General features: G+C 39.2%; 1 protein-coding gene across 5 annotated transcripts in view; it reads right to left on the reverse strand.

The window, feature by feature from the left end:
- Window positions 1–296: 296 nt before the first annotated feature.
- The window catches only part of IFTAP (intraflagellar transport associated protein), a 59,368-nt gene continuing 35,983 nt past the window's right edge, over window positions 297–23,681 (reverse strand). For 4 of the 5 annotated variants that reach the window (XM_066363348.1, XM_066363325.1, XM_066363333.1 and 1 more), the window contains exons 3-7: window positions 18,987–19,147; window positions 17,535–17,606; window positions 16,101–16,167; window positions 8,576–8,724; window positions 298–1,552 (exon numbers count right to left, since the gene is read on the reverse strand). In XM_066363348.1, coding sequence (XP_066219445.1) covers window positions 1,388–1,552; window positions 8,576–8,724; window positions 16,101–16,167; window positions 17,535–17,606; window positions 18,987–19,147 — 614 coding nt within the window. In that variant the 3' untranslated portion in view covers window positions 298–1,387. Of the gene's footprint in view, window positions 1,553–8,575; window positions 8,725–16,100; window positions 16,168–17,534; window positions 17,607–18,986; window positions 19,148–23,681 lie in introns of all 5 variants that reach the window. The other variant, XM_066363355.1, reaches the window with a different exon arrangement.

Here is a 23,681-nt window from a genome sequence, read left to right on the forward strand (position 1 = left end):
GCAATCCACTGTATATTTCACATGTGTAGCGTATTTTAAATTTAGACACTAGGTTGTCATCACAAATAACTGAACTTCATTTCGATGTTACAAAGTTTAGTTGAAAAAGTAAAACACATACACAAGGTATCCCACATGTATTTGAAGGTTTTATAATAACTGTGTCAAATATCAACTTTTTTATCATAAATTAAAATGAACAGTTAAAAATCAGTTCCTCTGTCATTCTAGCTACATTTCAAGTGCTTAATAGCCACGCCCAGCTAGTGGCTCTTCTATCGGACAGCGTAGCTCTCGCAATTATCTGAGTATACGTCTGTCTACCGCACAGAATCAGACCATGTCTAATTCACTTGTATCCTACCCATTGCCCCCGGACATAAAGTATGTCTTATAAAAGTTAGTTTCCTAAATAAAGAAAGGCAGATGTGGAAATCATGGGACTCCATTGTAACATTTAAGTCAAGAACATTCTTTTGTAAGGAATATAAATGGCCATTTTTATGAGTACAGATATATGCACATACATGCACACACACAAGCACAGGACCAGATGAAAGCTAATTAAGACTAAGTACAACTGTTGTTGATATAAATTTATCATTAAATAAAAATTACTTCGTATATACTGCTCCCCTTTCACCTGTGCCTGCGTGCCTCTGTTCTCCGTTCCTTAACGCATCCATGGGTACTCTACCCAACCAGCACTTCCTGCTACATTCTGAGATTCTCTAGTTGTTTTCTCTCTGTCTTGCCTTTCCAGGCTATATTTTAAGCTTCTCAGATAGAGATGGTTCTTTGCACTTTGGAACTATCATCACAATGGCAGTAACAAAGCACAAGAATTTAATATATGACATATAATCAATTCTCAGATGCCTTCCTTTTCAGCGAAGACTCTCCCAGTCAACCCCAGGAACCCAACCTCTCAGCATGCAGATGCATACCAACATGTCTGCGTAGCTGGGGCCGGTGACCTCCCCACATCCTCACTCTTTCTCTGTGTGCTACAGTGTTTTCTGGATGTAATTGTCTTTCACCCCCAATAAGGTGGGATGATGTTTCCAGTCTTTGTCATGACACCCCATGTTACCTATCTGCAGTGCTCTCATCAAAACGGACCCTTTGGTAAGCGTTGCTTCGGATCCTCGCTTGCCAACTCCATCCTACCCTACCGGCCATGAGACGCAACACCACCACAACAGAGGGGTACTCTGAGGACAGAAGTCTTTGTGGTCTTGTTAGTAGCATCTCCCTACAGAGAAATAACTGATATATCAATGCACAGATACATTTCCACACAGGAGATTTCAGTAGGTTTATCTTTTATTCTATTGTTGCTTGAAGAAGAACAAAATAGAAATAAGCAGGAGGATGTCTTGGTGAATCAGTCACGGGGTTCCCCCAAGCCTGTGCTGACGTCCCCTCGCTTTGGCTTGGATAGCTCTTTGATGGCATCTATCCCTGCAGGAGTGAACTTGGGGGTTAGCATCACAGTGTCATAATCAAATTCTTCATCAAGTTGGAAGGGCTGAACTTCATCTCCAAGAATCTACAAGAGGTCACAGAGGAGGAAATAATTTACAATCACTATAAGTGAAGATAAAGTTAAAACATAAATTCCCTACTATTATATAATTAAGCTTTTTTTTTAAACTTCAGCTCTCCCAGTTGATTAATCTCTTTTTAGAGCTTAATAAATAATAAAATCAATTATTCAATGTAAACTAATTTATGCCTCTTAAGAAGCCCTATTTGTTGCATCCTGCCTCTAGAAGGAATATCATTAACTAATTCTGCCCATGGCAAGAATCAGAAAGTCTCTCCTGCACACATTGGTTACATTGTAGCACTAGGGCTAGAGGCATATGGAAAAATTAAGCATTATATTACCATGTGAAAATACAGACCTTCAGATTTTGATCCACACTGAATACATTTTCACCATTTCTTATAAAAAAACATATCAACATAACAATTTTCAAAGTTAAAAAGATACTTAATACATTTACTTCTTCAGATAATACCTGAAATTCCTGGGACAATAACAGTAAGAATGAAAACACATAGTATCGCCTTAAATTGGAAAGTCCAGGATCCCTTTGTCCTAACAAGAATTTTTAAAATATTACAGAATTTATCTACAAGTTGAAGTAACTGCAAAGAAGTGTGATAACTTTGTATCTATTTGTTTATAATCTGTGTTTTAAAGACTTCCTAAAGGAAAGTAGATTTTAAAAAGCATATTTTTTAATAAACAAAAAGAGAATGCCTTAAATCTCATTGTATCACCCCTCAAAAACCCTCTCCAAAAACCAATGGTATGTGATACAATGAAACCATCCAGCACTGTTGTGCAGCTCTATAATATATATGGCAATGCTGAAATAATTGAAAACTATAGTTTATGCAAGAATGAAAAAAATGCCCTGAAGCTAAAATAAGCTTTAAATATTCTTGCCTGGAAAATGATCTCATTGGGTGGCTTCTGCAATGTTCTTAAAAATGGAGCATGTAGTTCAGAAACTGTGTTGTTATTCAAGGTGAAACAAACAAACAAACAAACAAACGATAACCATGAGAAGTAGCTGTCACCTGTCTGTTTGGCAAGTTTACTCTAACAGTTAGGTGTGCAGATTAATAGCAAACACCCAGGCACTTCTCATCCTTTCGGAGTAAAACCAGCAAGAGAACAAATTTTAGACACTTGTTTATTTCCTCTTTACGAGAAAGTGTGTGCTTTTCTTACAAAGGAAATGATGGGAGCTGTCATTGCGTGAGTTCCCACCAAGAGCCAGCCCCAGTACTAGGAACTGTGTGCGCATTAGCAGTAATCTTCAAACAACCCATCCTATGAAGCGCTGGAAGGTTAAGTAACTTGCCCAAGATGACACAATTCGTAAGAAAGAGAAGCAAGATCTGAATCCAGAGTGATCTGCTCCAGGTAAAGCTTCATCTTCTCACAAAAACACCAGCAAAAATCAACCTTGGGCCCTGGCTGGTTGGCTCAGTGGTAGAGCATCGGCCCAGCGTGTGTATGTCCCAGGTTCAATTCTTGATCAGGGCATACAGGAGAGGCACTATCTGCTTCTCCACCCCTCTGTCCCCCCTTCTCTCTCTCTCTCTCTCTCTCTCTCTCTCTCTCTCTCTCTTTCCCTCCTGCAACCATGGCTTGATTGATTCTAGAGCATTGCCCCAGGCCCTGAGGATGACTTTGTGCAGCCTCCACTTCAGGTGCTAAAAATAGCTCAGTTGTGAGCATGGCCACAAATGGGCACAGCATTGGCCCCAGACGAGTGTTGCCAGACAGATCCCAGTCAGGGCGCATGCAGGAGTCTCTCTCTCTGTCTCCACTCCTCTCACTTGGAAAAGAAGAAAAAAACAAAACAAAACAAAAAAACAACCTTGAAAATTTCACTAAGCCAAGTTATAGCTGTTTGGAAAAAAAGACTTTTCCTAAATATGCTAACCAAATCCCATTGTATATCATAAAAAAAAAAGTACTCAAGGCTTCACATAATACCATGACTGTTCATATAAAAAGGCAGTTGTACACAGGAAGCAAATCAGCCTACAGAGTAAGTGATCCATCGGGGTCACTTGCTGAGATTAACCTTATCGTCAGTGTAAGTGACAATGGGGTCATGTTGAGAGCAGCAGCTCATGCACAAGAACACAGTATGTTCATTCTCTGACATATAAGCATCCTTGTAGTCTCAACCCTATGCAGCAGTAAGCTCCGAGGCTTGCAGGCCTGGCCCGATCTTGAGCCAGGATCCTGCTGAAGACAAGGAAGCCCCTTCTTTCCCAGTGCATTCAGTCTAAAGCGATCCTAGCTGCCCTTCTATCCCTGGTCAAAGGCTGCGCATCCACACGCCTACCAAGCTTCAGGGTTCCTTTACCTGCGTGTGCCCGCGGCACTAGGGCTTTGAACCTCACCCTGAGGCCTCTGAAACCTGCCTAGTAGACTTTTACTAGCCATTCTCACTAGATGAAGGAGGAGGTGCTGTCTAAGCAGAATCTTGAAGGGTAACATTAGTTAACAAGGCTGAGGAAGAAGAGCTTTGCAGACAAGGGGAGTTCTCACGAGCAGGCCAAGGAAGGAGGATAGTGAATTCCCACGTGTGGATCTGTAGGTCAGGGTTAGACTGAGTGCACTGGTCAGAGCATCGTGTAAGGCAGAGCGGCAGAGACGAAGGTGGTGTAGGTCATGCCAGGTCTTAGATGCTACATATCCTGGAGACGATGGAAAGTCACTGAACGGTATTTTGAAAACAGGGGAGATACTTGGTCACCTAGGAATTTCAGATAAACTTCTTTATTCAAATTTTAACAGAGCACCCGCAATGAGACAGGTGCTCGAGACAGAGACCTGTACATACAGAAAGGTGCCCTGCCCCCTGGGAGATGACATCTAGAAAAGGCAGCGTGAAGATTAAAGAGAGGGTAGATTTGGAGTCAGGATATTAGTCAGGAACTTGGTAAAACAGGCGAGAGCTAATGAGAACAGGGCACTGTTAGCAGAGATCTGTAAAGTTAGAGGGTAACGTTGGTAACACTGGCTGATGGGTCCGGATATGGAAAGGGAAGACCTGCAGGCTCCTAACAGAATCCAGACAGAGATGTCCTCGGGCAACCAAACACACAGAGCTGAAGCTCTGAAAAGGAGTCTGAAGCTAGAGATACAGATTTGGAGACGTAAGCATAACAGGCAGTCCTTAGACTCGAAGGACTTAGAGGAAAATGGATCCACATATGTAAATGGGAAGAGCTAGGGGTGTAGCATGCTTCCCGGAGGAAGAGCCTGCAGGGGAGGCGGGAGGAGTGGGGGGGACCATCAGAAAAGCACACAGAGAGGTTGAGGAGAGCAGCGAAGTGAGAGCAGTGCCTGGAGCCAAAGACCTTCGTCAATGTAACGAATGGGAATGAGGGAAAAGGGCAGCAGAGTAGTCCAGCCCAGACTCCTGGTTTCTGAAGTCTAGATGACAAGAGTGAAAAAAGAATAGACAGTAGCCAAAGAAGGATCCACAGTAAAGGGAAGGCTGGCTTTGTTTTGTTGTTTTGTCAAGGATGGGGGAGACTCGGACATGTTTATATGTTGAACGGAATGAACCCTTAGAGAAGAAAAGAGAGAATGACCCTAACCATTTAATTATCCTAAAAAATCACTCCCAATATGTCTTCTGTTTATTTATTTGTTTGTTCAACATTCACTGCATGTCTACTATATGCATGGCACTGAACTTGGCACTAGTTCTGAGTTTTTTGCGTTTTAATTAAGTGAGCTTATGAAGACATGCGTGAGTGAATTTTGAGACTTCGGCACACATGTAATTCAAATGAAACCAGATATACATGGCAACTCACAAGACATCACTGCGGACTTCAAAATGACAGCTTTTGAAATATAGTCAAGCGGCCATTCTTTGTGCAGGTGTCAGGTGGTGGCCGCTGTGGCACACTTCTTTCAAGTCAGGTTCATTTGAGGGTCCTGAGTTAAAAGACTCCGGAAGTTTTTAGATTACAAACTCAAAGCCTGATTTATTTCAAAGAGAAGAATTTGTACAATGGAATGCCAAATCCCCCGCTACTAAACAGAAAACAACTGTGAATTAAGTTATTAACTTGTTATTTTTGCCTAAGGAACAGAGAGAAATATGTAGATTTCAGGTGTCTAATTTCAAATCTAATTGAAATCTCTTCGTAGCCTCTCAGGAAATAGAATTTGCATGCTAGTAGAAAACTGCCAGTTTCCCTAAAATTGCTCATGTGACTTATTCTGAGAGACTCTGCTATGAGAGGAATCATTTTCATTCAGAGTACTGCATAGGCAAATGAAAGAAAACAGATCTAATGCTCACATCAATAAGAGCAGCATTTAGCTATGGGTTATCTTACAAAGCAATGTGGTAAATAAATTGTCTTTATCGATGAAAAATTTTGCAGTCCCAATATGAGTTGGAAAAACAGGAGAGCTCCCACTGAAATACTACAAAAGTTTCTTCTCTGACCTCTTCTATGGGTTGGGGCTAGGGGAGCAGGAACTCTTCCTAATGTGAATTCCTTTCCTCAAAATAGATCAACTAAGGCAAGAAGTTACTCACAAATAGAGAGGGAAAGCTTTTTGAAAAATGTTTGACTCTAAGGGGGAAATGCACATGTTTTAATTGGTTTAGTCTATCAGGAAGTTATACATTCTTATTAAGCAATTACAGGAAGTCAGAAAATCTAGGCTACATCTTCATCTTTTGAGAATGCAGACACAGAAAGCAACTATCTCTGGCCCTTTGGTATATGTCCTTACAGGACATATTTGCTGGAAATTGATGCTTATGTTTTTTACTGGCATTGGGTACTTTAAAATAAGATTAATACTATTAAACCACGGCAGAGTTGGTAGAGTATTATGATACTAGACAGTTCTGAAAAGTTCCTCTAACAAATAGTGGTTAGAAATAAAAATCCCAAACCAAGATATTACTTGGATAGTCAAAAAATAGAAAAAGTTATTCATCTATGTCTCATGAGTTTGCTAACATAAAAAGTATTTATATCATTTTGATTCCAAAATTTTAAAATGTTCACATTTTCTGGGAAGAAATTTATATTCTTTTTGAAGACACGATCAAATACAGGGCTTTAAACGTCATTTTCTAGCTATTTGATAGATTCCAGAAATCATTCGGTTTTTCTTGTAACCCATCAACTAAAACCATTTTATAAAAATGTCTATAATGGCACTAGGTGCCTTGGCCACTGGTTGATCAAATGATTTGTATGGTCACAATGGAAGTCAAGAACATAAACAAGTCTTTGAAAGCAATTGATTCCTGCTAGAAATAACCTTGCAATTTTAGTTTCTTACTACTCAACAGAAGAAATCCCTAATCCAAAAGGCACATTGAAGAGTGGCTGTCTCACCAGTTTATCTGGTAACCAATTTAGGGGTTCACAGAAGCCTACAGACATCTTAGACACATGTTTGTGATATCAGTGAACAAAGTTTTATGATAAAGGAGTAATTTAAAATTGAAATGTGTACATTTTTTTTCTGATTAAAAGGTTGCTTTCATAACAAAATATCTTCAAGTGACTAGACTAGTATTTGAATAATTAAGTAATCAAGAAACATCCAAAGGGCTTTATTAAGAAGCAGTAATAAAAGGCCTTCACAATCTGTGTGCCTGATCCCCTTTTGAGTTAGAGTAAACAAGGCGAGTCACAGCAGCACCACTAGCAACCTCAACTAGGGAACGTTTGTCAAGAATATGCAGAAGTGGCCCTGGCCGGTTGGCTCAGTGGTAGAGCGTCGGCCTGGCGTGCAAGAGTCCCGGGTTCAATTTCCGGCCAGGGCACACAGGAGAAACGCCCATCTGCTTCTCCACCCCTCCCCCTCTCCTTCCTCTCTGTCTCTCTCTTCCCCTTCTACAGCCAAGGCTCCACTGGAGCAAAGTTGTCCAAGGCGCTGAGGATGGCTCTGTGGCCTCTGCCTCAAGCGCTAGAATGGCTCTGGTTGCAACAGAGCGATGCCCCAGATGGGCAGAGCAACACCCCCTGGTGGGCGTGCCGGGTGGATCCCGGTCAGGCGCATACGGGAGTCTGTCTGACTGCCTGCCGTTTCCAACTTCAGAAAAATACCAAAAAAAAAAAAAAATATATATATATATATATACACATATATATATACATATGTATATATATACATATATATACATATGTATATATATATATATATATATGCAGAAGAGTTGCAAATGATGGCAAAAGAAGACATTCAAGTTGTGCCTTTGGGGGAGAACACATGTGACCGAATTCCTTTCTAGCCTATTGAAGAAGCAAATGCCTGGATGACATTTCCCAGCCTCCTGTGTGGCTGGTTAGGAATCGGTGACTAAATGACCAGTGGAAACTTAGCAGAAATAAAGTCCTGAGTCCTAAGCCTTGGGGAAACAGGCTGCCCCACGCTCTCATCTGCTGCTGCTCCAGGTAAGATGGTGATGTGACTTGCAACATGCACAGAAGGACCATGTCCAGAGGCACAGTGGAGTTCCAGGGACAGGGAACCATGATGATCCCAGGAAACAGAACCACTGGCTAACTTTAACATCCCTCCACAGACCCTTACACGAAAGAAAGAAACTTCTATTTCCTCCAGGCACTGAATTCCTGTCGGGATTTTCTACTGTAGCAGCCTGGCCTTACCTTAACCAATACAAAATCTTTACAGGGCCTTCGGAATAATAATGCAAAGAAAAAAGGTTGCTTCACACTAAAAGCGGTAACAAAACCATCTGTCCTTTCTGTTGTGTTGTCCCCAGGTAGCACTGGCCTGTAGCGTGGCATACGCCTTGAAACAAAAATGGTTTCCCCTGAAAAAACACTTTGCTTTCTGTGTTTGAAAAGAAACACGAGAGATAGATGGCAGTGAGAGAGACCCAATTAAACAACTTGAATTCTAAATTCTCCTAAATCTGAGAAAAATACAAATGCACACAGGTACAGCAGTATTTCTCTGCAAGGACAAAGATACAAAATCAAGGCCATCTCGAGGCTGGCCACATCCCCTGTGAAGTACCTCATCCTTTTGTTTGTCCACTGCTTTCTCCGTGGGCCTTGGCTCTCCTCCGGGGGTCAGAGGCTGAGCCACAGAAGGGATGTGAGAAAGAACACGGGTGCTCACGTCCTGAGCCTGCTCCACTTCCTCGGGCAGCAGCAGCGAGCCTACTGGATACAAAATACTTCACTTGATCCTCTCACTGCATTCACTATGGATCTAAACCAGTGGTAGTCAACCTGGTCCCAACCACCCACTAGTGGGCGTTTCAGCTTTCATGGTGGGCGGTAGCGGAGCAACCAAAGTATAAATAAAAAGATAGATTTAACTAGAGTAAGTTGTTTTAGAAAGATTTATTCTGCCAAACTTAGCAAAAATCCAACATAAAGTACTTGGTAAGTAATTATTATTATATGCTTTAACTTGCTGTAACTCTGCTTTATAAATTTTATAAAGTAAAGTTACTTCCCTACTTTATAAATCACCATTACTGTGGAACCGGTGGGTGGTTAGAAAATGTTACTACTAACAGAGATACAGAAGTGGGCGGTAGGTATAAAAAGGTTGACTACCCCTGATCTAAACGCTTATAAAAGTCAACAGAATAAAACAGATATGCTCAAGTAGAGTAGGTTCGTTGCACAGTGCCTGTCCTCCTCTGGGAACTTGGACTCAAGAGACTCCCCTCTCTAAAAAGCAGTAGTCTTTGCTGCATTTATTTGTATCTTATTGTGACAAAGTTACATACTACCCAAAAGGTCTGGGAGAAATATTGTTTGGGAGGAACTTGCTCATGGCCTCTCCGCCCTCAACCCAATTTCTACCTCTACAGCCAAATAAGGCAAGAAGATGCTACTTTGCCTCATTTTCCCATATTTTCCTGAGGGGTGCAAAGAAAGGAAATGGAGTGTTGATTTCATCCCATAATGATATAGCAATATTTCAAAAAAAAAAAAAAAAAAGACATATTGAAAAACAATGATGCCAGAGGAAAGAACTTTAATTTTCAGCAGAAAAATGAACTACTTTGTCATATTCAGAATGCACGGTCTAATTTTCAACACCTGCAAACAACAAAAACATGTTTCCAGCTTGTTTGGCACAATTATAAGAATTCCATAACCGATGTTGGATTTCTGATCCATCGGTTATAAGGGGATGTGTTTGCTTATTTCTGCACATGTATCAGAACACGGAAGCATCACAGAAAACTGATGCTCTTTACGGCTTTCTTTACGGAGGACAAAAGACCAAAGCCCCACAGGTCTCCTCGGTCTAAGTTTTCGCAGGACCAGAGGGCTGCTGGCGCCAGCCGGTCAGGCAGCTGGCTGAGGACGATGCAGGTCAGGCAGCTGGCTGAGGACGATGCTGCCTGCTCCCCTGTGATCCTCCTGAAGATGCTGCGTTCTCAGTGGATGTGACTGATGAACAACAGGCGTGCCTTGGCTGTTGCCAGTGGCAGCATCTACAGGGAAATAACTGAGCAGGATTCCATATTCAAAAACTTACCTGAAATACATCTCTTACCACTGTGATATCCCCTTCACACAAAAATTTATATATAATTACAAAATTCATAAGACTCCAGCAACCGAGAACGTGCCTAGAAACTGAGCATGTGGGTGGGGGGTGGGGATGGTGAAAAAGGTAGTTTTCCTATGATTAATTATTGAAACCATAAAATACGACCTAATTAACTAGTAGAGATAAAAACAATAATAATAGGCAACTGTTATGAGCTGACAGATTACATGCGTTATTAACTCAGCTAATCCTGCAGCTCTGTTATTTCCCATTTTGCAGGCGATGAGCTCTGGCACAGAGAAGGACCCCGTTCAAGGGGCAGAGCCAGCAGTCTGTCTGCGAGTCCATGATGTCACAATTATAAACTTCTCTTAAATAAGCATTTCCATTACATAGATTATTTACATCTATCAGATCATATATCCAAGCTCAGGGCCAAAAAATGTCACTACGATAGCACATTAGTGTGGTTAGTCAGTGTTAAGTACACTCAAACATTCTATACCCAAAGAAGTGATAATATTTTTAAACTCAATAAGGTTGGAAAAGCTGGCTCTCTAATATATCTATTTACGAGTTCAAAGCCACGCCTGACCGTAACTGCCTAGGACAAGCCTGGCTAGGGGCCTGCCAACAACAAAGGCGAGAAGAGAAAGGTTCAGGTCCCTTAATGTAAAAACCAGCATCTGCCAGACCCACGAGTGTCAGTGAACATATATATCAGTTCAAGTGTAAGATAAAAATCAATTCTGCCTTCAAAGCAACTTAAAATCTGACTGACAATATCATGCACCGAGGAGGCAGCTCTGCAATTCCTTTGCTAACCCTCTTCACCTCTAATATTTTGCAAAGAACATTTTCTCTCATAAAAATTTTACTGTCGTGGGAACAATTCCTCCAAAACAAGAAGACTCAGAATCTTCAACGTGTTTCTTCAGTGTAAAAGCAAAATGCACAAATGCATATCTATTAGGTGCATAACACAGTATCTCATACATAGTGGATTCTCAACAAATACTTGGAGACAGGAAATGAAATTCCTTCATCTCAACTTTTAAACTAAACACCAAGTATCAAGAATTTTCAATATTTATCAACCATGCATTCATGCCATGTCTTTCTGTATTTAGTTAATAATCGTCAAGTCAAAAGCTATAATCACATAATCTATTACAATGTTAAAATGTAAACAATCTATCTGGCATCTAATAATTTAAATAAGAATAATATTTAATCTGCCCCATATATATAAAATTAACAAATGAATTCATTTCTTGTCATATAGAAATGGCCAGAATTTTTTGAAATTTTGGGCATTCCCCAAGACCAAAAAGGATATAGGTAAGAAATGCTCTAGTAATCCAGGCCTCTTCTGCACATAGCTTCCAGCTTTGATAGTCTATCTCAAGGTTCTTAGTCTTAAATTTTTTTGATAACTCCAAAAACTTTTGTTTATGTAGATTATATCTATCCATATTTACTATATTAGAAATTAAGACAGAATTTTCAAATATTTATTTTAATTCTTTTTTATTAATTTTTTATTCATTTTAGAGAGGAGAGAGAGGGAGGGAGAGAGGGAGAGAAGCGGGGGAGGAGCAGGAAGCATCAACTCCCATTTGTGCCCTGACCAGGCAAGTCCAGGGTTTCGAATCGGCGACCTCAGCATTCCAAGTAGACAATTTATCCACTGCGCCACCACAGGTCAGGCTATTTATTTATTTAAAATGCCATTATATGTTAAAATAACTATTTAATGAAAAATCTATTTTCCCAAAACAAAGAGAAAACTGAGAAGTATTATTCTACATATTTAAATTTTTTTTATCTGCCTTAAACAAAGAAAGCTAGATTCTATATTTGCTTAAGCATTCAAATTTTGGGATATTCTGTTTCATTTGTAGTAAATAAAAAAAAGAAAATCTAGTCTCACACAGATACGTAATTGGAAATGGGAGGAGTACTTTAACAGTCTTTTTATAATTGTGGATATTCTTCTTTGATACCATGAAAGATCTCAAGAAATGATAGTTTTTAAAATAGCTTTAATGTGCAATCTGAAACCATTTCAGTGAATTTTTGACACTGTCATGTTAAAATCCATTGGTCTACCTTACACACTGAATGGTTCTTTCTCCTAAGCATGATTTTGTAACATCATAAATTGGTCATTTGGAAAAAACTGATCCACAGTTTTATACATATCTTTCAAATGTTGACATATTTCATTATACAGTATAAAATCACATTAGTGAACATTAGCAATTTTATCAGAAAATCCTTTAAATATTTAAATTCCCCTGCCACATGTCTGTTCTCAGGAGATCTGGAACAACTTGCCGTCATATATGTGTGATTATGTAATTAATGTTTGATTCTTTCAATAAACTATGAACAGGAACCAGTTTTATTCTGCATTGTATTCCAGGTACCAATCGCAGTTGTTAAATGTTTGTTGAATAAGAATCCCAGGTCATTGACACATTGCATAAAGCTGCTTAAAATCACAGTTAAGGAAAGATTTTTAAAAAGAGAGAGAGACGACTGCTGTCTTTGTTAGAACCGGGAGTCGTGGAGAGCTTGAAAATGAGTATCAAGTAAGACTGCTGATCTTTGAACAGAAACGAGGTGCCCGTTCTCATCCAACACAATCAACCATGGAGTAAGTACAGCTACTGGCTGACAGTGTCGGGTGAGACGGTATAATTCTGAGAACTGAACCTCAACACCTCCCTTTAGCCAACTGAACTCAGCCAGAGAACAGGCCGGGCCATCTGAGGGGAAAATAAAACAATAAAGATGACCAGAAGATTCTCCCTATTCTGTTACCCTCGGCATAATATTCTGTTACCCTCGGCATAATGATACTATTCCAAATAATAATTTTGCGGGATAACAGTCAGGGGTATGACAGTAATTACCCTGATGATTAATTACCATGTCTCAAATTCAAAGGAGGGAAAAGTAGTTAACTTGATGTCAAATAAACACAGGGCCCCAAACTTTGTGGCAACTGCCACTGCTCAACACCACCGCACAGAGTTGGGTCCTCTGAAAAACTGTGTCCACCAAAATGATAAGCCAGATCCTGGGGAAGAATCAAGTACCTGACACTTTTTTTTTTAGAGACATAGAATCAAAGAGGGGGACAGATAGAGACAGTCAGACAGGAAGGGAGAGAGATAAGAAGTATCAATTCTTCACTGCGGTTCCTTAGTTGTTCATTGACTTCTTTCTCATTTGTACCTTGACCAGGGGCTACAGCAGAGCAAGTGACCCCTTGCTCAAGCCAGGGGCCCTGTGCTCAACCCGGATGAGCCCACACTCAAGCCAACGACCTCAGGGTTTCGAACCTGGGTCCTCTGCATCCCAGTCCTACACTCTATCCACTGTGCCACCGCCTCGTCAGGCAAGTACCTGAATCTTGAAGACAACTATCAAGGCAAATAAGGTGAGCAAATGAAGTCAATGGTAGAAAAAACAACTCACTCCCTTGTGCCCTAGGCAAATCTGTTGCTTAAACAATAACAACAGAGTCTCATCAGCAAACCTCTCAGCTGCCAAAATTATACAAGCAACTTGCCTAAAATGTCACATTTCCCATCTGACATAAATATTTGCCTTCTGCTCACATTCCTGAAGTGTAATACAAATGAGGCCCAAACTAAAAATTCACCCTGGCACAAAGTATTTAATTTTTTTTCCTTCTAAGTGACCTAGGCCATGCATTATGAAAATTGTGAAGCCCTGATGGTCTTTTTGGTAATTGGAATAGATCAATGAAGCCAGGGGTTGCTTTTCAGACTATGCTTTTCGCATTATGTTACATAGGGGAAGGTCTTGACTGGCTCATTCAGGTCCACTGAGACCTGGCTGAGGCCTCAGTCACCTTTTCTACACAAATGCAAGACTGCCCGTTATCTGATGAAAGTTATACTGGTAAGACATTTTTATGCAATTTTTTTAAACTAAAGAAATAGAGCTGATTAAAAAACATTAAATAACATAACTTGAAAAAATATTTAAGGAAAAACAATGTGAAAAGAATGGAAATGGTTTAAAAGGTTAATTTAAGAGATTGCTATAACCAGAAACACATTTGTTGGCTAAGTAGGTTTATGTCAATATATAGATCTTCTCATTACTGGCAGGAGGCAAGAAATTTAAACCATCGGGGAAAAAAATGCCCAACCTGTGTGATTTTGTGCCTTCCTATAAAATTAATATTATATTGCAAATGTGCATGCAGATTAGAACTACTTGTCTCCAAGTGTCGTTCACTATGAACTCTGTCAGAATCCGCTGGGATAGTCGTGGAAAACACAGAGAACTGGATGCCACCAAAGACCTTCTGAATTAGACTCGCCCTTGTGCACAGGACCCAGGAGTGTTCGTTTTTAACACACTCCTCCTGCCCAAGTCACCCAAACCCACAAACAGTGTGCTTGCTCTACAAACCTGGCTCTGGCTAAGTCCTCCGCTCTCCTCAGTCCAGTCGGAGCCCCTCGCTGTTCTTACACAGAAGTTCAGAGCAACCAAGGGTGTGAGAGTTAAGAGAGCCTCTCCCTGGACTATGCGATTCCTTTCCATCTCTGATCTCACCTGACCCACGTAAGGAAGGGGAAAAAATTCCCAAAGTCTTCTCATTAATAGAATACTTGAAAAACAAACCCTTCAACAGAGTAGTGTGATGTTCAGAAGCAGAATATAAATGTTAATTGCTTCCAATTACCAGAGCCCCTCAATTCAGACAACCACAGAAGCCAGAGCAGGAGCTCACACAACTAATTTAGACAGTCACCATCTCCAAACCAACGATACCCGGTCACACTAACTCCTGTCTGATCATACATAAGCTCCCCATCCGATAATAATGACCATCGTTCATGTTTATGACTGCCTGAACACTGTAAGCAACGTGCCAACCACAAACCCTTCGTGGAAACTGCCCCTCCCCTCACATTCACCGTTGACTTGGAAATATTCTTGCATATTAGGAATGAAAGTTGTCAAAGCAAATAACTCTAATTTGAACACATTTCAAAGGTCCTTTGAGCAAAGTAAATAAATAAAGATACCTATCCGTACAGAGAAATGTTAACCAGGAAAGGGAAAAGCCCTGATCTACATAAATGTTCATGAACTAGCATTGAGCCTCTCCCAGCCCAGCCCAGCCCACATGGGAAAATGCCCCAGAAGAAACACTTACAATATATCCTTAGTCTTTAGTGTTTGGGTTATATAGTTAATAAATATTTATGAATGCAAAGACTTGGATTATATATATTATATAATCAATTCTGAAATTTTTATGATCAATTGGTGTTTTATGTATCATTCCAAAATCATCTCAATTTATAACATGGTGTTTCTAAGAAATTGTGTTTGACCTAAATGACTTGACTTGCAACAAATTACCCAAATATCAGTCACATGGTAAATAAGTGCAGGAGAGAGGGGAACATTTTTTTTTAGGCAAGAGTGAGACAGACAGAGACCAAAAGAGAGACAGAAAGGGAGAGAGATGAGAAGCATCAACTCATAGCTGTGGCATCTTAGTTGTTCCTTGATTGCTTCTCATATGTGCCTTGACCAGGGGGCTCCAGAGAAGCCAGTGACCCCTTGCTCAAGCCGGTGACCTTGGGCTCAAGCCAGCAACCATGGGGTCATGTCTATGATCCCACGCTCAAGCCAGATGAGCCCATACTCAAGCCTGGGTCCTCAGTATCCCAGGTCAACACTCTATCCACTGTGCCACCACCTGGTCAGGCGGGACATCTTTATTTTACTTAAGCCACAAGACTATATAACCTTCAACAGACTTTGACCTTTTGGCTGAAGTGTTTGTTATTGAAAAAGAAATTGCAGAACTCCAGTTCTCCCTGTCTCAGGGAAGATGGAGGTAAGATTGCCAGGAAAAAAAGAAAAACAAAAAACAGAAAAGCTGCCTGAAGTCTTATTTATAGCTTCTAGATAAAGGTCAAACAGTATAGAAAGGAAACAGAAGGCATAGAAGACATACCCTTGCTCACTTGAGGCTTAATCTCTTCATCCATGTCCAAATCTTCTATTGCTAAAAAATTATCTACCTAGAAAAGGAATAACATCATTTTTATGCATATTAGACCTAAAAAATGCAATTAAGAATCAATGATTCCACCGCCACAACACTCAAGTGAGCAACTGAATCCAATTTTCTCATTAACTTTTGAGTCTCCACTAAAGGTCTTTGTGTTCACGTTGCTTTCCCAGAGACATCTGAAAGACGCAGTAAATTTGGAAGTTGGCCTGGATTTCATAGGCACCATAGTAAGATCTTTATACTGAAAAGGGAAAAAGCCATCTGGGGAGTTTCTGAAAAGGAACTTTGTTCCAGATTCTATCACAGAATATATATCACGACCAAGATGGTCCAAAGCAGTGTCTTTCCGTTGCTGGTGTTGTTTTATTGCTTTTGCTTTTCAAACAAATGATGGTGGTGGGTCTAGCTAATATCATAACAGCATGTTTTTCACTCTGAAGGGACAGAGAGAGGAAAACTAAAGAAATCAGGAGAAAAGGGTTCGTTCAAAAAATCATCCTGCCCCGTAAATCACAAGAAAGGTGAGCAAGGCAAAAAACAAAAAATCAAGTGTTCTCTGTTTCGAACAAATAAAACTGAAAATTCCTTCAAAGGTAAAAATCAGAGCAAATGATCTTTACAGACACAATAGCAATATTTCAGTGAAAAGCTATTCCACATGGAATACTGCTTTCCACCACAAGCTGGCAATAAGGCATTTTAGATTAACAAAATGGTAACATTTCCGATATGAACTAATTCATCTTAGGTGAACATCAGAGTGTAAATAAGAAAATCATTTCACCCCTGGCTCCAAGGAGATCTGGTAGTGTAAAGGCATAATGTCAAAATGCCTTTTATGCTTATGGCCTAAAATATGTGCATAACAAAATACATTATGTTGAAAATTTTGATATCATAATTGGAATTCAAAAGACAGCCTGGGTCTTTCTTCTTTCAGCTCTAGTTGCCAGACCATGGCTCTTACGTAAGAATTAAAAATGGCAGCTTCCAGTGCTCGTCACTACATAACTGCAGTTACTTCCTGGCATCCAAGTGAAACAAAAACTTGTCTTCCGTTGTCGGTTTCAGTACTAAACTGTGAGGACCTGTTATACTGTCATTTCTCTTAATGATACATACTAAGGGGAACTAGAGCCATGTCTCTCTATCAAAGCCCTCCTTCCATTTATGAAACTTTGAGAAAAAGATATGAACCCAGCCAACCATGGCTATTTTAACATAGTGAAACACCAATTAAAAAGAAAGAGTATAAGGACAAAATCTACTGAATTCTCCAACGTGTATGAGACAGCAAATGAGTCCGGTGTCTTTTTTTTTTTTTTTCTTTTACGGTTTTTTGCCATGGGAAAAAAAATTAAATCACGCACTTACCTTCACTTCTCCAACCTGTTTCAGATCACCTTCAGAGGACCTGCCAACTTTTTGGCCTCCATCCAGCACTATCTGAAAAATACAGTGAGGACATATTGATGGGGAAATGAAACAACCGAAAAGAAAAGAACTCATCGTGTAGCCCTTCAGACAGTAAAACTCTCCTTCCAGTTTTTGTTAATTAGCTGTGTATGATGAGCCAGACTCACTAAATCATAGCAGGTTAGGGGGTAGGTTTCCAGAGGGCTGGCCTCTACTCCTGTCCTCTAAATTCATCCACAGTGTAACCTAAGTAGATTATTTAACCTCAGTGTTTTCAAGTGAAAAACAGAAATGCCCCACCTCATTATCCCACCTCCCATCCCACCCCAGTGAACCTTGGAAGGACAAACTCGAAAATGCTAGTACAACTTTTTCAAGTTATTAGAAAACAATGCCATTGAACAATTCTGGGCCTCTGACAGTCTGGTCAAAGACTCAATAGATAAAATGATTCCTATTAGTAAAGATTGCCAGTAGACGGTGAATTCGCTAGGGAAAAAAAGTTTTGTCCTACAATCATCTGTCTGCATATATAGTTACTGCTATAAATATAAACACATTTCTAATGCAGATATTTTGTTCCTTGTATAAAACCACAATCCCAAATATAATTCTGTCAACAATATCACAGGGAAGACATGATGAAGTAAAAACCAGAAATTCAAATAGCTTAAAAAGTAGAATATTTGTCATGACTATATCTACTGCTTTGTCTTGATTTAGAAGCAAAACCTGGAAAATCTACCAAAATGTGTCTCGTGGCTTATCTAGGGAAAATACAGAAAACAATTGCTCTATTTTTAATAAAGAGAATTAATTTTATAGAGTTTATTTCAACCTAAATAAAATGTAAATTTTGTTTTAAAAATAATAATAGAAAATAAGAACAATTTCTACTTAGATTCCTTGATAGTTAAACACCAGAGCTAAGGAGAACATGACTGTAGTCTATTAAGCTGGAAGATTAGGAAGAAAGAATACAATTTTTATCAAGCAAATAATGAAAAAAACAACAGCTTCCACTTTAAGTTCAAAAGAGATAAATCAAGAACAGGTAAAGGAAACTCCCATTTTATACAGAGAATTTAAAAAGGAATTCTTTTGTTCCAAATAGAGGATAACTTAAAATGTATAAATAATCAAAAAAAATTTGCAGATGGCAAATTCATAAGAGGTTTTTAACAAAAATTGGGGATAACCAAGTTACTATCATAAACGTGGGTTATTGAAATCATGAAATGTAATAATGATTTTCAATAAAGTATCCCAATGACACTCCTTCTAGAATTTGGAGTCTGAGTTATTGATCCAATAACTATCCAATGTCTCTTATGTTATGGACACTTGTTTTGAATTCATAAAGAATGTTCTTTTCTCATACTGTTTCTCAATGTATGCTATTAGTCTTACCTCCTCTATTTCTGACCACTGTGATGTAGGACGAAGAAAGATGGCTTTATCTCTAAGGTGGTGATGATCATTTGGTTCCTTTTCATAAGCAAACTGCTTTGAAGTAAATATGTTTTCTGAAGAATTGGTTCCAAACGCTCCTCTTTCAGTCACATTATCCTCTGAAATGATAAATTATGTAGTCTTAGAAAACATCCACCACACCCAGTCTAGTTCATTTTCTGTTGAGAATCTTCCTTCAAAACAAACAACAAAAAACACATATATTTTTCAAAGAAATCTATAAACTTTCTTTATAGATGCTTGAGGCATTAAGTACACTTAATGTTACAAACTTATTTCTAAAAATGCAAGAAAGATAACACTATTTCATTTACTATACAAAAAATATTTATTAAATGCTTACTATGTACCCGGCATTATTCTCAGACATTCTTAAAAATGCTGATAAAGTATAGTATTTGCACAACTCTTTGATATTACCCATCTCAATTTTTTTTCTAAATTTGAGGGGGATTGTCCCTATATGGCAGTAATATATAGGTGATCTTAAAAAATTTGTAAGAGCAAACATTAAAATTTGAAAATTACTCATAATCCTATAAGACAGAAAAGCTTCAACACACATTTTTCAGTGCCTATTTTCTCATCTTTTATCTATGCATCTATATACTTCTAAAAATAAAATGGTATTATACTATATTCAACTTGACAGCAATATTTCTTGCTATATTATTGAATAGTTTTCTATGTAATTTTAATGATTATAGAGAAATCCATTGTATAAATGTAACAGTTTATTTAACCAGTCCCTTCTCCTCAACTACTTAAAACTATAAAAAAAATGAATGCCTTGAATTTAATCTGTGTACATTCATGATTATTTCTTTAGGACAAGGAACAAGTCTAAAATTAATCCTAAATTAAGAAACTGAGAAAATTATGATCTTATGATACCATTATCTGAAATGTGAAATATAGATTCAGATGACATATAATGACAAGCTTTGGCAATGTTGCATTTGAGGTTCCAGAGGAAACTAAGGGAAATGTACTAGAGGCAGCTGCAAATGCCAGCCAAAATGTAGGACAGATGTCACAGCTATAGGTCAATATCTGATAGTCAATTATGCTGGGATAATGGTTTAAGTCAAAAAATTATTTTCAATATGAGTAATAATGCTAAAAGTATTGGTAATAATATTGAAGATAACAATAAGGGCTGACATTTACTGAGTGTCAGACACTCTTTTATGAACATCTCATAAATTGCTCATAAACCTCACAACACCAGAGGAAAGACAGATGTGAACTGATGAAGTAATTTGTTCAAGGTAAATAACAGAGTGGGGATTTGAATCCAGGTCTCCTGACTACACCGTCCTCTTACCACTGTGCTGTGCCACTTAGAATCATACCGCAAGTGGAGGGAAGGGGTCCTTAGAGAATAGAAGGAATAAGTGGATAAAAGATTTTTAAAAATCCCTAAAAAAAGGAGACAAGGAAGAAAAGTTGACAATAGTTCAAAATAAATAAATAAATAAAGGATGCATGGTACACCCCCAAACTAGAACTCTTTGGCTGCAGCAACTGACTGGTGTGAACATATAAAATACAGGAATCTCTGTCAGTGATCACTAAAAGAGTGATAAAGGATTCAGAAGAGGCCACATGGCAGAAATCAAAGTATTGTGAGGTTGGGGAGCAGTTTCATCCCTTTACAATATTCTACTATGTAAAGGTTCCAAAGGCACAGGGACTGTGTAACTTGTAAACTCCTTAGGCAAGTATCTAACAGAGAGGGGTATGAGATAGCCTAACCCAGCAAGTGGCCGTGCGTGCTCTTGAGCTGTTAGCTGCATGGCACCAGACTCGGTGATACCCTTGCAGTTGTAATGACCTGTAGCATTCCAGTCAGGATCCCATGTTTGCTTCTGAATACCCATCATTGATAGAATTAAAACTTGCAGGGATGTCTAAAGGACATTAACACAGAAATACTGTTGGGAAGCAGAGGTAAGATAACTTACAATAAACCAGACAAGGAAAACACAAATACTGAATTTCTCACTTTGTATTAGTATATAACAAGCTCGGGCCAGCTCTCTCTACTGCCTCCTGCACTAGCACCCATGACTTCTAACTAGCTACTCCTGGGACGGTAACCCTGGCCTTTGGCCTCAGGTAATCTGTAGAAACTCTGATGTGAAGCATTACCCTTGGCTGCTCAGGTTGCAAGGGCTGAGGGTGCTGAGTGAGTAAGGTAACGGGAAGGCTGCTCAGGGTATTGCTGAGCTGTTACCAGGGCTAGGAAAAATCAGATATAGGAGGAAGAAACAGTCTTAGGACTTATCCTCCCTGACTTCTTCTTCTTCTTTTCCAGCCACGAAGATGTCCTAAATCACTGCTAGGGCAAAGATAAGCAGTGGTAGCAGGGCAGAGTGAGACAAGCTTGAGAGTGTTGGAAGAGAAGTTATCAGAGAAACGAAAAGTTTCCTCAAATTTCCTCCAAGTTAGAAGCAAGACTTCCTGTGGTCACATGCCTTATTCAGTGTGCTGCTCTAATAAGAAGTGGAATTGTTTGAGTTCTCCTTGCTTATCGTTCAAGTCCTGAACAACCTAAATCCAGTATTTACTAAGAAAGTACTATGTACCTTGCACAACACCACTGTAATAGTCTATTGACTTGAATTCTTGAAAAGCATTTAGTCAAACAGATGTTCCATAAGGACAAGTTCTATTTGTTCTCATATTAAGCAATGCACTCCTCCACCATTTGCAATAACATAACCAGGTTACTTGACAGATAGCCAGATGAACCTCTTTCGAAAGAAACAGCAAAATATATATAACGCAGGCCCTGCTTCTGATGCAGATATTGAACTCTTGGTAGGGACTCAGATCTAATAAAATTTCTTGTTCATGTTTTTTAAAAGTCCTTTTGGAAACATAAAGCTTTCATTTTTTAAATACCATGTGGACAAAAAAGGAGTGCTGTAATAAACTGTAAATTCCTAACTGGGCAGATCACGGTGGGCAGTCCTGGCCAGACCTATAACTTCATTAGTGAAAAGTGTTTAAGCCAGCCTGTCCATTGTTCTTGTGCACTTCGGTTAACACACCTTTAAAATGCCAGAAGTGATACCCCTCGAAGGGGTGACCTCCCTCAGAGGCCTCATAATCATAACCATCCTGCGAGTCACTCCCTGCCTTGCTTTCTCCCACCTTCATGTAATCTTCCTTATGTTCCCTCAATTCCAAATGCATGAAAGAAATCACAAACTGTCACTCTCCGCTTCCCCTGAGCATGTGAGAGCTTGCTTCCCAGCAACGGTCATCAGTTTGGCTCAAATAAGTTCTTATAAAAATTCTTGACAGGTGTGGATGTTCTTGAGTCAACAACCAGAGGATTTGGGAAAGAACTTGTTCTCTCTCTGATTGTACCTAAGTGTAAGGCTCCTTCCTAAACTTCACATGAATACATACTATACCACTGATTGTACCTAAGTGTAAGGTATAATCAGTACCTTACACTTCCTACCCCTCACATGAATACAGACTATACCACTGATTGTACCTAAGTGTAAGGTATAATCAGTACCTTACACTTCCTACACCTCACATGAATACAGACTATACCACTGATTGTACCTAAGTGTAAGGTATAATCAGTACCTTACACTTCCTACCCCTCACATGAATACAGACTATACCACTCCAAGACCCAGGAGTGCTTCTTCTAAGGCTCTTCTCATTTTCATGAGAAACAACAAATAATAAATCTCTTGGCAGAATGAGGTAGGAAAGAAGTTCTTTTTCAATATGATAATGTCAAAATGAATCCAAAGGGGCCCAAGCCTGATCAGAGAGCCAGATGCTGCCTCCCAGAGTTGCCCTGGTGACCAGCCAAGCGTGCCACCAAGTGTTCCTTTCTTCTTGTTTCTGTTTTTCATCAGTCCTTTTCCACTCTTCCATCTTATCCCTAATGTATCTTGTTTTGCAATAAATGGCAGATATAGTACATTTTAGAAATCTAACAGCAATATTTCAGAGAACAAATAGGTTATTGAGACAAAAAAGAGCATTTCTTTGGGCATTTCTGAGCCAAAACATCACTACAGATAAAACAAAGTTTTTTTTCCTAAAGGTTTTTAAAGGTTTTATTATTCTGAACTAGTGGACTTAACATTTTTTTTTTTTGGACTTAACATTTTTTTGATACCAAGTAGACAAGCTTCCCACAGATCTCCCTTACAAGGCCACCAGCTATCCCTACAATGTCTCATTTCAGGCCAAAGAAAAAGGTTACACTCCTTAAAAAGGATGCAACTACTGTTGCCTTGATATAAATTAGATACCAATCACCTATTGATTATATAGCTTCCAGATGAAAGTGATCACTTTCAGAAAAGTCTCCTTTGAAAGAAACTTTTTTAAAAAATTCAAATTCATCCACACAAAAGCCAAACTCCTGTCCACGTGCTGAGAAGCATCGCCGCAGCTGCAGGAGAGTGTTCACAGGTATGCACCTCCATCATCAGAATTCACGACCGGGGCCTATCAGCAACCTCCGAGGGCCTGCTCTTCTCCACCAGGGTCAAGAGCAGTATAAATCAAGAGCGTGTTCTGAGTCCAGAAGCAATATTGAATACATTGCTAGGAGGAACAAAAATTTCACTGGAGGAAATTCCCTGC

The sequence above is a fragment of the Saccopteryx leptura genome, chromosome 1 (genome assembly GCF_036850995.1).
Source record: "Saccopteryx leptura isolate mSacLep1 chromosome 1, mSacLep1_pri_phased_curated, whole genome shotgun sequence".
NCBI classification, from domain to species: Eukaryota; Metazoa; Chordata; class Mammalia; order Chiroptera; family Emballonuridae; genus Saccopteryx; species Saccopteryx leptura.